At 37.4% G+C, this 17480-nt stretch overlaps 2 protein-coding genes across 4 annotated transcripts in view; both read left to right on the top strand.

Annotated features, from left to right (window-relative positions):
• LOC135088805 (solute carrier organic anion transporter family member 74D-like) overlaps nucleotides 1–1059 on the top strand; it is an 18139-nt gene extending 17080 nt beyond the window's left edge. For all 3 annotated transcript variants that reach the window (XM_063983859.1, XM_063983860.1, XM_063983858.1), the window contains one exon: nucleotides 1–1059. This exon is cut by the window's left edge and continues 676 nt beyond it. The gene's annotated coding sequence lies outside the window, so the exon portion shown is untranslated.
• The window catches only part of LOC135088806 (differentially expressed in FDCP 8 homolog), a 38496-nt gene that overhangs the window by 260 nt on the left and 20756 nt on the right, over nucleotides 1–17480 (top strand). The window contains exons 2-11 of the mRNA XM_063983861.1: nucleotides 4123–4311; nucleotides 5872–6088; nucleotides 7395–7485; nucleotides 7988–8128; nucleotides 8553–8715; nucleotides 9256–9420; nucleotides 12277–12321; nucleotides 15520–15761; nucleotides 16176–16397; nucleotides 16693–16904. Of these exons, the coding sequence (XP_063839931.1) occupies nucleotides 4123–4311; nucleotides 5872–6088; nucleotides 7395–7485; nucleotides 7988–8128; nucleotides 8553–8715; nucleotides 9256–9420; nucleotides 12277–12321; nucleotides 15520–15761; nucleotides 16176–16397; nucleotides 16693–16904 (1687 nt within the window). The remainder of the gene's footprint in view (nucleotides 1–4122; nucleotides 4312–5871; nucleotides 6089–7394; nucleotides 7486–7987; nucleotides 8129–8552; nucleotides 8716–9255; nucleotides 9421–12276; nucleotides 12322–15519; nucleotides 15762–16175; nucleotides 16398–16692; nucleotides 16905–17480) is intronic.

The raw sequence follows: 17480 nt of genomic DNA, 5'->3' as shown, positions 1-17480 counted from the left end.
TGATGTATCCTTGTCTTAGAAAGTTCCGTCGTCTAGTTGCGCAAATTGAGCAGTTAAGTGATTGTTAGGGATAATGGTTGTTCTGTTGTGATGGGTTAGCTCTCGTCTCGTTACACAAACTGAGAAATAGTGACTGTTCAAAATAATGATTGTTATAGTAAAGCATAAGTTTCACGCCCACCTTTCCCGCAGCGATGCACTCGAGTCTCATTATCGTTTATGTCGAAATGTCAAGTAATTAGCCCACGTATTTAGTACAATTGTATTGCTCACACTTCGAGATGGTCTTTCGCCCTGACACCGGTAAACAATAAGTGTTGTTTTACAATTAAGAATAATAAAGTAAGTAAGCCTGTCGATGGAGGCTTTCTTTTAAATTAGACAATGTTGTGTGCACGAGTGCCAGTATTTTTATACGTTAAAATGACTTACTCGGTATTAGGTTAACTATTATTAAATCAACAAACTATAGTTTTCTTTCTTTTCGTATTATTAAATGATACCAACCTCTACTGTTTGTTGTTAGTCTAGGATTCACTGCAAGAGTGAAGTTGTTATGACAGTACGTGTGATGTTTTCTGTACTACGGAACGCTTGATCAAGGTGAAATGTTAAGCCCCGTCCACGCCATGCCTTGCTGCGCCCTCTTAGTAATATTCAAGGAAACTCCTTGGTGGTGGTGAAAGACTGGTCCCTCGCTGATCATCTTAGTTGTGTGAGAGCTACTGCGAAGCGAGTCATTATTCAAAAGAAATACGTTTCAGCTTGCTTTAGGAAATTTTAAATGATCGTATCGCTAACTCAACTGCAATAGATAAGTAAATAGATAAGAACGAATTAAGCATATAATACTGGCAGCAGTAACAACAATAATAATGATCAGCTGACTTTGGCACCAGCCTCCACATCACGCACGTGGAGGCGGTGCTGTTTCACCACTACGGACTGCCTGGGATCACGCAGCAAAGTACAGTGTGACGGGCCTCATATTATAGGATGCATCCATAGAGATGGGATGGTTTTACATTTTTTCATAACGTGCAATAAAAAACGTTATTTTATGTTCTCTTCTTTACCCAACCACAGAAGTACTTGGAACGGTCTGAAAGTGTGTGTGTGTGTGTGTGTGTAGCTTTTTTTTTTTTATATGGGTTAAGTTTTTTATGGCTTAACACTGCTATTTCATTCTGCAATCTTGCCTCAGAAATTATTTCAGACGTCCACGGACTGTCGTAGGAATCGACATTCGAAGTAAAATATGCATATCATTTTTTTTTCGTTTTGTATTTATTTATTCATTTGTTATTATTTCTAAGTGATAGTTTCTCTGAAGAGAGCACGCCTTAACCGGAAAAGGCGAACCCCCACCAACCATTAAAGATTTTACTACGAACAATCTGTCAACCTTGGCTGTGACTAACTCAAGGCCGCGGCTGACAGGCTAAGTGGTCTCTCTCTCTCTCTCTCTCTCTCTCTCTCTCTCTCTCTCTCTCTCTCTCTCTCTCTCTCTTTTGAGTAAGTGTTCTGGTCTGATTGAGTTATGATGTGTATTCAGATTTAAAACGGAAAAAAAGTTACAACATTGGCGTCGGCCGGTGGTATGTCCTCACTCGTGGCAGCGGTTGCCCAGTCTCAGTTTACGTTATGTGACCAGAAAATGTAGCATGACTTTACACCGTTCCCTTCCTAAGAAAAAAAAAAAAAAAAAAAAAATCAAGGACAGTTAACAAAAAGACCATCTGAGTAGATATAAATAACGTGGAGCCTAGTCATATGGGGTGAATTGGTTTGGGGAGGGAGGGAGTACAAGGAAACGAGGGTTGTGAGGCGAGGTGGCTATGGAGATGGGGGGGGGGGGAATACAAAGCAGTGAAGGTTGTAACTTGTGGTTGGATTTAATATTGAAAATCCCTTCACTGTTACAAGGCCAACAGACGATTATAATTAATCTTTTGCACTCATTTCTAGATTCTTTACATAGGTTTTCCATGTACATCTTGTTCTGTATTCTGTGCGGCATTAATTCACATCCAGAGAAGCCCTTCGTAATGATGTTGCCAGTAACGTTATGGTGTTAGGGTACCACGATATTAAACCATTTATTAGTTAAATAAGAGTGTACACAACAAATTCTTCCCTATATGTATACTCTCTCTCTCTCTCTCTCTCTCTCTCTCTCTCTCTCTCTCTCTCTCTCTCTCTCTCTCTCTCTCTCTCTCTCTCTCTCTCGTAGTAGTAGTAGTAGTAGTAGTAGTAGTAGTAGTAGTAGTAGTAGTTCTCTCTCTCTCTCTCTCTCTCTCTCTCTCTCTCTCTCTCTCTCTCTCTCTCTCTCTAGTAGTAGTAGTAGTAGTAGTAGTAGTAGTAGTAGTAGTTGTTGTTGTTGTGGTTGTAGTAGTTGTAAGTAGTTGTAGATGTTGTTCATGATATTTAGTTGTTTATATTGTTATTTTTTATGTAGCGTTATTGTTGTAGTTCTTCGTGTTGTCTATATTGTTTGTTGTTTATACTATTTATTTTTTTATTATACTGTTGTTCATGTTATTGCTTATATCATTTGTTTGTATTGTTTATATTGCTATTTCATCGTGACAGCACTAATACAAACACTCGTAACTAGTTCTTTTATGTTGTCCTAAGCCAATCCCCCACTCACATAAAGAATAAATGCATAAACATAAATAGATAAATAGATAGAACTGCAGCATAGAACAGTTGAGTCCACCATCGCCACGCCTCGTCCTCTCAGCTGACACATCACACAGGTTTTCTATCATGCAAAATGTAAACATCAGAGTGCATCATTGACAACTTTTTTTTTGCCATCAGTATTTTGGTAAGTCACCCCTCAGTCTTGATCCCTTGACTTACCTTCCTGTCACACCTGACCTCGTACCTGATAGGATGAACATGTGGCATTTTTGGTTATAATTGATTTTTCCCAGTTTTAGTCAACGTCATCATTTTTCACTTTAGTTTTTCTCATACATGCATGATTTGAGTCTATAGGTGCTTTGTTATTATGTGAGTGATTAATGCTGAGGATGATGAAGGAATAGTCATCAAGAGAACTAGCCAGGTAGGGAACACACACACACCTCTTTTTCTTTATAGCCAGTAAGCAACGTGAGTGAGAAGTGGGTAGTGTTTTCAGTGGAAGAGGATAGTAATTTGAGTGTTTTCAGTGGTAGAGACCAGAAAATAGTGTTTTCAGCAGTGGAGGCAGAGAACTGTATTATATGGTGTACCGTGAAGTATAATACAATCCTAGTTCACACAGGTGTTCAGGATGGGGATCACTGCCCACTTAGTATTGCCCACCTAGTATTGTCTTGTAGGGAATGAAGAATTTATATGCCCCGTAGTGTTCTCACCTCAGGATTCAGTGTTGTACCCGTACTACTTAATATTATGCTTGTCATATCTTATTTTGAAACTGGAGGTAGTGGGTGCTGAGGCTACATATTGTGGTAGGGCATTCCATTCATTGATAACTCTGATCTTTAGCTAGTTCCCCCTGAGTGCTGTCCCCCAGTGGTCCAACTTGCTTAGCTTGAGGGATGTGTAGTGGCAGAGCAAGGTAACGTGAGCAGAATTCACCTGAGGGCGTGGTGGCAAGAAAATACACACACACAAAAAAAAAAAAAAAAAAAAAAAAGATATATATATATATATATATATATATATATATATATATATATATATATATATATATATATATATATATATATATATATATATATATATTATTTTTTTCTTTATGGGTAGAGTCAAAATGAATACTATTAACTTCTTTATTGAAATACTTGATTTATAAAACACTCCTACAAACATTCACTAATATCTTGTGTAATATGAGTTATGTATATATTTACTATAGGAGTTTAGATGTATAAGAATACTTTAATTTTTTTATGTGGTGATTTCTTGATGTTGGAGATATTTTTAATGATTGTTTCTTCATGTAAAGTTTTCACATGGATCTCAAATGTGTTATGTACTTGTTTGTAAGTTTGCTTTTCCAATGTACATATGTATGTTACTTTGTGTCTGTATTTTTACCTGTATTGTTCCTGTGTGCAGCTATCCAGCATCCATTCTCTTCCAGCACATTTGTGTCCCCAGTGTGTTCTGCGTCATGTGACAATCACGCTCCCCCACTGAGCATGTCAGATGAGCCAGAGAGGAGTGACGGGAGTGGGCGTGCAGTGGGTGTGGTGTCTGGTGTGGTGTCGGGTATGGCGTCAAGTGTGGCCAGCGTGGCATCCTCTGTGTCACACGGCGTGGGGGACGTAGTGCACACTGTGGCCACGGGTGAGAGCCTGCTGCTGGGTGACCTTTGATGATGCTGTATTTAGTCATGTGTTTGTCTCTGTTTTAGTGTGTTAGTGCCATGTTTCTATCGTTTTGTGTGTTTTTGTGTTATTTTTCTCTTGTATTATTTCCTCTTTTTGTGACATGTTTCAAGTTAACCTATTTACTTATAAGATCTTCATGTGTATAATCTGTGCTTTTTATAGGAACGTAGTGGGAGTATTGTAAGAATAAGGAGCTTTTGGTAAAATGTAGTTATTTGGAAATTTCAAAGCATGCATCAGGGATCTCTCTTCATTGAGGTGTATGTCTTTAGCCTGAGTGTTTTATCAGCATGGGTATTGCTTGAATAGTTAGTAAAGTGTTGTGATTCTGAAATGAGGACATGTGCTAAGTTTTTGCGTTCATTCACACTAATTTCCTTATATCTGTGAAGTTGTGAATGTTTATAAGCATGGGTATTGCTTGAATAGAGAGCATTTGATAAAGTGTGGTGATTCATATAGGAAAAAGCATATGGCAAGTTTGTGTTAATTCATTTTAATTTCTTTGTCTAGAAGAAAGCATGTGCCAAGTTTGTCTTCATTCATTTTAATTCCTTTGTAAAGTCCTGAGTATTTATAAGCATTGCAATTACATGAATGGGGAGCATTTAGTGAAGTGTGGTGATCCTGAAATGAGAGATCATATGCTAAGTTTCTGTGTTCATATTAATTTCTTTATATCAGTGAAGTCTATTGTTAGTACACAGCATCCATCCATTCTTATGCATGACTGACAAGTGTGTGCAAAGAGCACCACAGACAGTAGGATCTGTAGTAACATGTGCAGTCATTGCTCACCTTTGCCATGTGGTTCTGTCATAGAGGAGAGGATTTAAGCAGAAATAGTTGCTGATGGAAGTATTATGTGGATGCAAATGGTATATGTAGGTAAATTTAAAGAAGAAAACAGTGATTTGGTATTAAAAGTCGCAACATACAAGTTTTACTTATTCTTGGGAATACAAATTGGTGCTGTAAATATATGTGATGTTTGGCTTGGGAAGTTGTAGGGCAGAGGTCACTGTGTCTTGTGTGTGTTGCACTAAGGCAGGATGCTGATTGAGAGGAAGAATGTTGTGGGATGACAGTCTCTCTCTCTCTCTCTCTCTCTCTCTCTCTCTCTCTCTCTCTCTCTCTCTCTCTCTCTCTCTCTCTCTCTCTCTCTCTCTCTCTCTCTCTCTCTCTCTCTCTCTCTCTCTCTCTCTCTCTCTCTCTCTCTCTCTCTCTCTCTCTCTCTCTCTCTCTCTCTCTCTCTCTCTCTCTCTCTCTCTCTCTCTCTCTCTCTCTCTCTCTCTCTCTCTCTCTCTCTCTCTCTCTCTCTCTCTCTCTCTCTCTCTCTCAAGTGGAATTTGAACCTATGCTTGTTCAGTAATAGGTTAAGAAGCTTTCCATTCAGGTATAGTGCATGTGTGTGTGTGTGTGTGTGTGTGTGTGTGTGTGTGTGTATGTAAGAGAGAGTGAATATTACATGAATAAGAGAGACATGTGCTAAGTGCTAACAATCAGTGTGTTGCAGGAATGGGGGATGTTGTGCTAGTGTTGGGTGTTGGGGGCACAGTACAGCAAGTGACAGCGGGGGTGAAGCGCCTCCTCACTGATCCCCCAGACTCCCCCATGGCCAGTGGGGGTGTGAGAGGAGAGGATGAGGAGGAGGAAGAGTGGCCTGGTGTTCTTCCTCCAACGCCTCGCAACTCAACACTCTCACCATACACAGACGACACATACAGTGACTTGTATGTTTAGAGGTTCTCATTGTTGCTTTTGTTAAGAGAAAACATTCTCTTTTCAATTATTTCTTCTGGCTTCCTTAAGTCTTGCTCCAAAATAGACCCCTAAGGAAGATGTTATAGTCCCACCGTGTATAGGTGAATTGTAGTTCATGAAAGAGGATAAATCATTTAAAGATTTCCTAAACAAAGCTGGGATGTCATCCCCAAAACTGATTTCAGTACCAGAATAAGAGCATATAAAACTCTCATCTTGAAAGTGGTCAGTTAAAAAGTAAATGAAAGGTGAATAGAAATCAACATTCAGTTTAGAAATGTTCATAGTTATGAATATCATGGTTTGGTCCTTTGTTTTGATTTACAGATTCAGAATTTAAAATTACAAATAAAAATCTGAGAAATACTTGTAAAAGATATTGAAAATACATATATTGGATAGAGAAAAATTCAAAGCCAACATGATCATGATATACAAATTTGTAATTTACAAATTATTGTTAGTCTCAATGAAAATCATTTGTCAGTCATGTGTTATATGGTCTTCCTTTTGATACTGATATAACCTCTTGGAAGAACTATACTTGGAAAATTTTGAACTGGTGTATTTTCTCTGCCTTTTCTCTTTCATGAATTTTCCCTATCTCCTTTACCATTAACCTTTAAGGATCACATTTCCAATCATTGCATCAAACTTGCCAGATCCCAAGCTCTTCTCTCACAGGCCAGTAACAGGACCATGTGAAATCTTGAAGCTGCTTCCTGCTGCTCTGTTCAGTTTGGAATGCCATGCTAAATTTTATTAAAGCTATCTCAACCTATTGCCAATTTAAAGAGATTTAAATAACACCTGATCTCCAACTATTTACATATTATTTTATGTTAACCTTATTCAAAAATATAATTACTTGATGTGTTCCATTAGATTTTTTAAGTTATTCTGGTCATTAATTAATAGTTGTACAGCCATTGTCATTCAATATTAACACTGATGTTAAATTTAGATAGTAAATTATTTAGTTCAGTCATATACTGCCTTTTTATTATTATTATTTTTTTTTATCCCTCATTACTAGATGTATGCATTCTGTGCTGCCTTGTGGAAATACTTCATAGTCATTAATAGTTTTGATTTTGAACAACCTTGTTTATTTATGCATAAATTTTTATTTCTTTTGAATGTTTATTATTTTTTTTTCTTTGAAAGGGCTCAGCTCAGTATAGCCTGAATATACACTAATGTGATATTGAATATATACTTCTTGATGGCTATTAAGAAATGTTCTAAATGTTCAACTACTGTCACTGTCTGCAGGAGTCCAGGCACTGACTCAGAGGCAGCAGCAGAGGAAGCAGCTATCAACCACGAGTTGGGACTGTCAGAGGATCACTTTTCACAGCCAGAGGTTAGTGTGTTCCTGCGCTCCCTTTACGTCTCTTTGTCTCATATTATGTATGTCCTCACAAGGAGCCAGCATGGGTGATACCAGGCCCAATGTTGGCAGGTAAATGAAACTGTCCAACTCTTCTTGAAAATATGAAATGCTTCTGGTTGTGGAGACAGGCAATTGGCAATAACAATTTTAGGTGTAATTTACATTTTTTATATTGTTTTTAATGTTATTCTATTTTTTCATTGTTATTTTAACAGATATATTAAATTATGTAATGTGATGTTTACATGCACATGTCTTTAATTTGTCATTTAATCACTTCCTTTCTTTTGACATATTCTAGTCTTATTTCACTCCTGACTACTTCTTTTATTTCCATATGTCATCTGGGGAATTAATTTGCAGGTAGAGGGATTGGGCAGAGAGAGATTGGAAAGTTTTAGGTTGATGCAATAAAACATGATATTGCACAGAGATTGACATGTAGATGAAATGATGTTGGCTTTGATTCTAGGAGAGCATATTGAGCATGACTAAGGAGAGTGTGGAGAACAATATTGAGAAGTGCAAGTCATTGATCCTCCAGTGTGATGAGTCCACCTCTCGCCGCCGAGCCCTCGTACACAAGCTTATCCAACTGAGACTCAGACTTCAGGTACAGGAAAACTTCTTTGCATCCTATTTCTTCATCATTCATTTAATGCTTGTATGCTACATTTGAATTACTATATTTTTTTTTCTTCAGATTCAGACTCGTGTGTCAGGCTTGCAAATCATTGGAAGGTTGCTTCAGTGACCTGATTTATATCCTTTTGGTGGTTATGAAAGCTGGGTGGATCCAAACACATTAATTCCTCTTTGGCATTTACAATTTCATGAATGCATTTCACTGATCATTGCTCACTTCACCTCATTCATCTCATAGAACCAAGTTTCACTTCACCTCATCAGACCAAGCTTCACTTCACCTGATTCATCTCCTAGAACCAAGCTTCACTTCACCTGATTCATCTCATAGAACCAAGCTTCAGTTACCATAATCACAAGCAGCACCATCACCATTCCATCTGTCTTTCCAGGAGATGCATGACACAGCTGAGATCGCCTCCACTGGTGTGCTGGTCAAGATTGGGCACCACCTGCAGCCCCAGAAACCGCCCCTTACCCGTGCCTCCAAGCAGTACTGTGACAAGTGTGCTCACATCATCTGGGGGGTGATTCATGTCTCCTATGTTTGTTCCTGTGAGTCCTGTCTTTTCCTCCTTGTTTGTAGATCAGGCTGAAGGAACCCTGTTGACTGCTATGTGATTGTATGTGATTTTGCTGATATACTTTTCTTTTGATCATTCAGGTGAAACATCCTTGAAAAGTTTACAGTGTTTTTTTATATATACCTGAAGGAAGATGCTATCAAATATTAATGGTTAATTTTTCTTTTTATTTCTTTATCTCCAGAAGTAGTATACTTTATACCTTTTTTTCTCATTTTCATTTTGTAATGCTTCACTAATCTGTTTAGGGTAAAAAAAATTAATGCTGATTACCAATTGGTGCCATTTCTTGTTACTGAAAAAGCTGGGCAAAATCAATTGTTATTTTCCACCATGCTTTACAGATTATACGTTACTTTGCATTGAATAGTTCCTTTTCAGTGCAAAGTTACTCATAGCTGCGCTTAAAATATTTGATATTGCCCCTACATGTGATGGCACACAGTATCATCATCATCATCATCATCATCATCAGTCACCATCTAACTGTTTGGCCTCTTGTCTCTGACAGTGTGTGAGTACAGATGTCATGGCAGGTGTGTAGAGGATACCATTCGCAGGTGTGCCAGCACCAGGGTCAGTGAGGACCCCATGTACATTCTGCGCATCTGCCCTGAGGTGGGGCTCGCTGCCCAGAATTACAAGTGTGCCGAGTGTAAAAGACTCATAACAAACAGTGAGTTACTATCTTTAGGTGGTTGCAAGGTGACTTTGGTGACTTGATATTGTTTAATATCCAGGAATTTCTTCATGTAAGTTCAGAGTTTTTTTTTCAGTTCTATAGATGTTATATTTTAACTAATAGCATGGCTAGGTGTATTAAGGAGTGTTTTTTGTAACTCAAACTTTTTTTTCCACTTTTTAATTATATTAGGAAAACAGTCACAGGGACATTAGTCACATGAAATGTAAAAAAAATTATGGTTATGTACAGGTATCTGATATTTTAAGGGAAACTTCTGCTTAGAAAATAGTGGACAAATTTTCTTTTTTCTTTTCCTATCCTAGAAAAATGGTAAAGAATTCTTGGTTCCAAAAATTTCTGCAATATCACAGGCCATGTAGTAAGTAAAATATGAATAATTGATGGGCATATAAAGCTGTGCCAACATCATAAGAAGCACTTGTGTTTGGGAAGTAAATAAAAAAAGCAATGGATGGGAAGTCATTGACAATTTAAAGTCCAAAAATTTTCTCTTAATTTTAATTCTTTTTAATTTTTTTTTATTGTTATACTTGTGTGCCTTTTTTATGACAGCATTTTATTTAGTGGTGTCTAATAATCTGTTTTGAGTGAGCCTGGTGGTGGTGGTGGTGGTGGTGGTGGTGGTGAGTGTGTCCTTACTGTGTTTTGAGAAAGTGGGATCATTCTTCTGGAGTGTATTTGCTGTTCCTAGAAGTGTGTGTGTTTCTCTCTCTCTCTCTCTCTCTCTCTCTCTCTCTCTCTCTCTCTCTCTCTCTCTCTCTCTCTCTCTCTCTCTCTCTCTCTCTCTCTCTCTCTCTCTCTCTCTCTCTCTCTCTCTCTCTCTCTCTCTCTCTCTCTCTCTCTCTCTCTCTCTCTCTCTCTCTCTCTCTCTCTCTCTCTCTCTCTCTCTCTCTCTCTCTCTCTCTCTCTCTCTCTCTCTCTCTCTCTCTCTCTCTCTCTCTCTCTCTCTCTCTCTTACAGGTATGCATTATCGCTAATGTTGATTTCATAAAGACCTTCACATATTCAGGTTACAGTATTTCACAGGCAATGTGTCATATTATATCTTATTTTTTAGCTGTTCATCTGGTTTTATTATTCTTTCTCATCCTGCAAGTCTTTTTCTAGAGTAATTTTAGTGAGGGATGAAATGACAACTGAAAGAATAGGTTTTGTCAAGAGTTTTTCGTAATATTGTATGTTTTTTTTTTTAACTGTATTTTTCAGCCAAGTGCAGAAGCATGATATATCTTTCTTTACATTACGACATTAATACATACATCACAGTGTTTTGTAAATATTTTTTTTGCAAGTTTTCAGTTCTGTTTAGCTTTATTTATGTGAAAACAGCACTTATGCATTATTAATTTGTAACAATACTACTTTTTTAAATTTGTTATGTCACAAACACTAATTTTCTAGATTGGCCTTTTGAAAATTTGCTATTTTTACCTTGCTGTCCCTTGATGTTTTGAGTATTGAAAAGCAGCTGTAGGATGGTGAGTGCATGAAAAGATGAACCAAGGCATGTATGTTAACAGTTTGGTTTCTGATCCTTCACAGCTGTGATGGCCATGTAATTACTGCTGTTGTAATTGTGAAGGACTAGGAGTGTGACTACTTGTCTCTAATTCTTGTCATCCTGCTTTGTGATGCAGAGGAAACCCTAGGAATGACCATTACCTGGGACAGACACTTCTTGAGATGTTTAGCCTGCCTTTATGTTTTGTTATCAAATTGTAGAATACACCTTCCCAAAAGATGAAGTATCATTTCATATTTTCTCAAGGAATTTGGTAGGAAAATTTAAATGTCTTACTCTTGTTTTGATAAATGTTTATGTTCTTTATTGATTGCTGCCTCCACTTTTATTTTGCAATTTTCCATAGTTTTGTGCACATTTTCTCTTTGGACTTCTTATAGGACACGTCATAGTCTCACTCACTGCATAATTTATGGGCATGTGTCAATTTATTTTTGTTACTTATTTTCATTTATTTTTTCAGGATACACTGTAAGTTCAAAGGCAAAGGCAGGAGGGGAAGAAGTACTCAGGTATTAATTCCTGCCAGTCATTCCCTGTAGAAATTGATTGAGATTTGGAATCCTTAGCACTTGGTGTGGCAAATTATCCTTATTTATTTTTGTATATATAATGATTACATTTTCAGATAAATTCTTGATAAATGTAAGGAAATTGTCCACATGGTTAATATTTTCAAGAACCAAAGGATTCCATGTTGTTCCCAAGTTGTCAGTTGTGGCAGATAATCAGTGCAGTAGTGATGCATTACAGGGCTCTGTTAGCCAGCTGACTGTAAGTTAGTGCATTACTGCTACTAGTTATGTAGGATTTGTTGGGATTGATGCATTTCAGTCTAAACAAGAACAAGTGGTGACATCCTCACTGTGTACTTTATAATTTTCTAACTTTATAATTTCTTTTTCTTATTTTTCATTTCTTAAATTCTTGATTCTTTGTTTTCATACTTCTTCACTAAGATACATGTTAACTATTAGAGGAGCCCAATGCTCATGTATGAATTTTAGGCATGTGAATCCACAATATATTTACATTATGATATCAGTAAGAAGAAATAGGAACACAAAGCCTTAACATAAAAAAATACTCAAACATTAGACCACTTGAACAAAAAAAAATAAATGAAAGGAAGAATTGTACTAGTTAAAAAGAAAAAAAAAGAGTATAAAGAAGCAGGTATTTAATGAGAGACATGATAGATAGACAGATGGTGAGAACGGACATGATTAGCAATTGCTGAGTGATAATGATGCCTCCTTCCCTTGATATCCTTTGTTGACTAATGACATCTTTTGCATTTTTAGTCCATCCAAGGGGCTTCTCTTGTTTTGGTGATCCCATGCGACAAGGTACAGCACCATCAGTGACCTGTATCTCTCTCCTTTCATCTCCTCTCTCTTCACATTGTATCCTTTTCTTTTCTAATATTCTTGCTCTTCTCTTCTCTTAGTTGTCATCTTTACTTTCTTTTATATTTTGTTCTCATCTTTATATTTTCCTTTCTGTTCTTTCATTGTCATCTCTCCTCTTGTCTTCTATCCTCCTTTTTTCAGTCCTCTCCTCTCTTCTTCTGTCTCTGTCTTTCTCTTTCTCTCCTCTCCTCTCCTCTCCTCTCCTCTCCTCTCCTCTCCTCTCCTCTCCTCTCCTCTCCTCTCCTCTCCTCTCCTCTCCTCTCCTCTCCTCTCCTCTCCTCTCTCTCTCTCTCTCTCTCTCTCTCTCTCTCTCTCTCTCTCTCTCTCTCTCTCTCTCTCTCTCTCTCTCTCTCTCTCTCTCTCTCTCTCTCTCTCTCTCTCTGCATAAGATTACAGTACGTCAAACGTGCTTGCTGATACAACAATGCTAGTGTCTGCTCTCCACACACCAACTCACACTTGCTTGAACATGTGCATTTCCTCCTGAACATTGAGTTAATGTATAGTAGATGTGGCTGTGCTGAAGGTGGGGATGCTGCAAGCTGAGGTAGGATGTGCTGAAACTTCCCATGCCCTAAGTAGTCAGTGGTTCCCAACCTTTGATGACTCATTTCCCAACATTTTTTTTCCATGTGTATGTGTAAATGAGATTGACTAAGGACACAAAAATATTAAAAAAAAGCCCAATTAATATCCAATTAAAAAAAAAGTTAACCAGAAAAGAGTTTCAAAAGGAACATAGTATTACTTTACTGATTCTCAGAATTTCATAATTTTTTTTCTTGTAGCAATCCATTACTCACCAAAAATTGCCAAGTTATCCTTGGGTTGGGAAATACTGTATTAGGTAAATGAACTGGACATAAGGTTTCCTATCTCTTTTCCTAAGAAAATACACTAATTTTCTATTACTACCTTTCAAATACATAACCTCATGTGTTGTTGCTTACTTGCATACTGCAAGACACACAGATATTCTTTAGTTTCTTTGAGCTTTACTGTGTGTTCACGTGCTTGTTGCATTGTGTATATACCCTACTACAGCTTCACTGTAGTGTTAAAGCACTTCTGCAGTATTACACTCTTGTAGTATTTAAACATAGAGACATCTTCCACTTAGCATACTGTAACCTCAGTTTGTCATGATTGTCTGATATTGATGTTCCAATATTTTTTGCACCAATTTATGTGTGATTTAGAGACACAGCCATCATCAACAAAATGGCTGTCAGAGAAATCTAGAAGTGAAAACAAATCTTCAAATCCTGTAATGTTGATATGATCCATTCCTCTGGCCTTGATGTTGACACAGAGAAAATGCTATATGGGAATGAGTCACCAAGCAAACATAAATGTCATCTGAAATCTTGCTTGTCACTCAAAAGATTATTGGTATATGCTCTTGCATTCAGTTCAAAATTTTTTATTGTTGTTAACTGTCTTCTGTGCCACCATGCTGTCCCACTTGCCAAATGTTAGGGAAGATTTAATTCTGCAGAATATTGGACCACAGAAAGATGATTGTGAATATGTTGGTGTGGATGGACAAAACATAAGTGTATGGAGTCTCACAACACTTGTCCACATCACAGGCTGTCCACATCACAGGCAGGTCCTAAAACAGGTGTTCTCAGGCACACAACACCTGCAGAATGTTAGTGTGTTTGTTTGTTGCTTATTTATTGTACCATAACTCAAGTAAGCTGATCATTTGTCTTTGTAGAGTGAAGATGTGGATGTTCATGTATGTGGATGAACTTTTGGTTGGAACATGGCTGAGTAGTGGCACCACAAGGAGGTGGTGTGGTGCAGGGCAGATGAATATACAGTTTATCTCCTGTTTCATCCTTAGGTGTATGTTGCCTGTCATCCATCACTGGTATCCCAGATTCCCACTTTCCTTCTTATACGAGGCTATACCTAATAGTATTTTTTTTCTATTTATTTATTTAATTTTATTTGTTTATTTATTTGTCTATTTATGTATTATTTTCTTTTTTTCTTTTCTCTTCTTTCCATTGATTGCAATTTGCAAATAAATGACCCATTCATACCAGTTGTTGATACACATTGGATATTTACATTTGATGCATTTCCTGATATTTTCTTTAGCTGTTTTAGTCCATGTAATTGTGCATTTAATATTTGTAAATCAGGACAAAGGATAAAATAAGTTTATTTGTCACCAAAAAAATTAATTATTTATAATCCAGTAATAATAATAATGTGATAGTAATAACAATAATAATTGGACATACATGATTTGACAGTACATATATATAATATAAGAATGTTTAATGTTTAAGTGTTGGCACTGTGTGTGAATGTTAATGATTTCCACGGCTCATCATCAGTGCACACATCACCCACACATCCAGTGACTCGTGTACACAACTGATTCACTTGCTTGGTTGGTGTGCAGCAGTAGCCTCACTATGTCATGGCACTTCACGACAATCCCATCATGCCTGATTACTGTATCAGTCTGCACCTGTCACCACTGGACTGCTGCATGGCTCACCTATTTTGATTTATTTGCCTGTTTAATATGTGGCATGACTTTTGTATATATGTTTTGGTTCATGCAGTGATTGAGTTAATTTTGATCATGCATTAAGCATTTTTTTTTTATGTAGGTAAATTTACTGATGTATTATAGTAAATGTAGTTTTTTTTGAGAGTTCCAAGTAATTTTTCAGTAATCAGAATATGGGAAAGTTTGACATTAGGATGATAAAATTACCTGTTTGTAAGGTGTACATGTGTACTGCATTAACAATTTTCATAAAGTGTAGAAATCAGAAGTGTGCTATTTTACTAATGTCAGCAGAGGTGTATTTAGCCTGAGTTGCTTAAGAGGCACATAATGAAAAGTTCAGTTCATAGCAAATCTCTGCTGTAACACCAAGTTTGCATCACATACAGTACACATGATGCTGAGTTCAATAAGCTGCTTGGCCACAGCATATGCTCTCTGGTTATATTACTTCATGAACTATCTGTGTTGTGGGCATGCTAATCTGCTGCAACTCACTCACCTGAACAAACTGTCAGTCATACTATATTGAAATGAAAAATACATTCTACCACTCCTTTATCTTATCATGTTACTTTTATTTTTCCTGCCAAAACCAGAGAGTGCATGGAGTGAGCCGCGGCGATGTGACTACACAGGCCTGTACTACTGCCCGGCCTGCCACTGGGGGTCCCGAGTGGTGCTGCCGGCCAGGGTGCTACACAACTGGGACTTTGAGGAGCAGGGAGTGAGTCGACAGGCAAAGCAGTTCCTTGCCCTCATGAGAAACAAGCCTGTGCTCGATTTGGAGAAACTTAACCCTCACCTTTTCAAGTTTGTAGAAGAACTCAGTACTGTGAAGGTGAGGGAAGAGAAAGCAGGGAATGAAATAAAGATAATAGTCTCTGTTAGTGTGGGATCAGATTGCATGAAGATCATCCACCAGTGCTGTTTTTGGGATGGACTTGGACAGTTTGTTAGGTTTGGGTAAGTTGCTTAATTTGAACTTACCTCACCAAACTTTTAACCATCCTAAAAGTAGCTGGGATAGCTGATCTTCATGTGATCCATGGAATTTCTATGTTGTATAGTCATATACTTATATACCATCTAAGAAAGACTCCAGTGTACTATTCCATTCTTTTAAAACTCATTTGTACAATATAATTTTGAATAATTTCATTGAGTTCTTTTTAATTTGTATTTTTAAAGTCTTGGCTAGTTTTTTTCAGTAAAATAAGACTACCAGCCATCATCCTCATTTTCCTTCTATCAGAAACTTCGTGAGGACATCCTGCTTATGAAGCGCTACCTGGGAACCTGCCGTGCTGCCCAGGAGACACGCATGCTCCGCCAGCTGGAGGAGAGGCAGCACTTTGTTGAAAACTCTCACATGTATTCTCTGCAAGATCTTGTAGATGCTGAGTCTGGAGTACTGGTAACCTACCTGCAGAAAGTCCACCAGTGCTTCTCAGAACACATCAAAACATCTTGTCTGGTATGTTGGGCCATTTATTTATTTATGATCATTTATTTATTTATTTATTTTATGGTATGTTGGGTCATTTATTTATTTATTTATGGTTTGTGTGTTTTTACTTTGTCTTACATTTCATCTCCTTTATTATCTCTCTCCAAGTCATGAGACTGTTCATGCCAAATATATGATTAACATTCTTCTTACTTATAGAAATATTAATCTTCACAAAATTATTCTTATATCCCTCCATTGTCAAGCTCCCTTTGTGTGGTTTGGTCCTTATACCTCCTCATACTATCATTCTCCCCTTCAGGTTTGTCAGGGAAAGGGTTACATCTGTGAGATTTGTGATGTTAGCAACATCATTTTCCCATTTGATGGAGGAGTGGTGGTGTGTGATGGCTGCTCCACTGTATTGCATCACCTGTGTTACACCAACAGGGGCTCCAAATGCCCCAGATGTGTCCGGCAGGAGGCCAGGCGTAGGCAGGAAACAACAGGGGACAGAGTAGTCGTCAGTAGAAGGTGAGAGGTTATACGGTTTAGTTAATGTAGAGTAGAGGCAAGAGGGCAGGTTCATCATTTTGTTTCTTGTTTGTGATTGAGGATTTTTTGTCCTCAGAATTGTTGTGTCTAGAATACATCAGTGAATTTGTTTAAAGATTTTTTTGTTCCAGGAATATATCTTAAAGATGTCTGTGACAATATTGACAGCTTGTTTTTGTAAATGAATTTATAAATAATGAACTTTTAATACTAATTGAGAATTCTATTACATGTCAAGTTTTCAGATAGTACTTGAAAACTCTCCAGATATTCTTATATACTCATATATGAATATGAAGGAAAGTCTAACTCAGTAGAGATTACTAAATGTAGAAATATCTCAGACTTAGTTGAAGTTCATTATAGAAATCTGGTTAAATGGAGAGAGAGAGAGAGAGAGAGAGAGAGAGAGAGAGAGAGAGAGAGAGAGAGAGAGAGAGAGAGAGAGAGAGAGAGAGAGAGAGAGAGAGAGAGAAGCAGTGAACTGTAACAGAATAATGGGCTGGTATCCTGTTGTATTGATTATGTGAAGTTTTCTACTAATATGGGTAATCT

The sequence above is a fragment of the Scylla paramamosain genome, chromosome 31 (genome assembly GCF_035594125.1).
Source record: "Scylla paramamosain isolate STU-SP2022 chromosome 31, ASM3559412v1, whole genome shotgun sequence".
Taxonomy (NCBI): Eukaryota; Metazoa; Arthropoda; class Malacostraca; order Decapoda; family Portunidae; genus Scylla; species Scylla paramamosain.
Note: the sequence above shows the minus strand (reverse complement) of the source record. Positions and strands in the feature narration are given on the sequence as shown.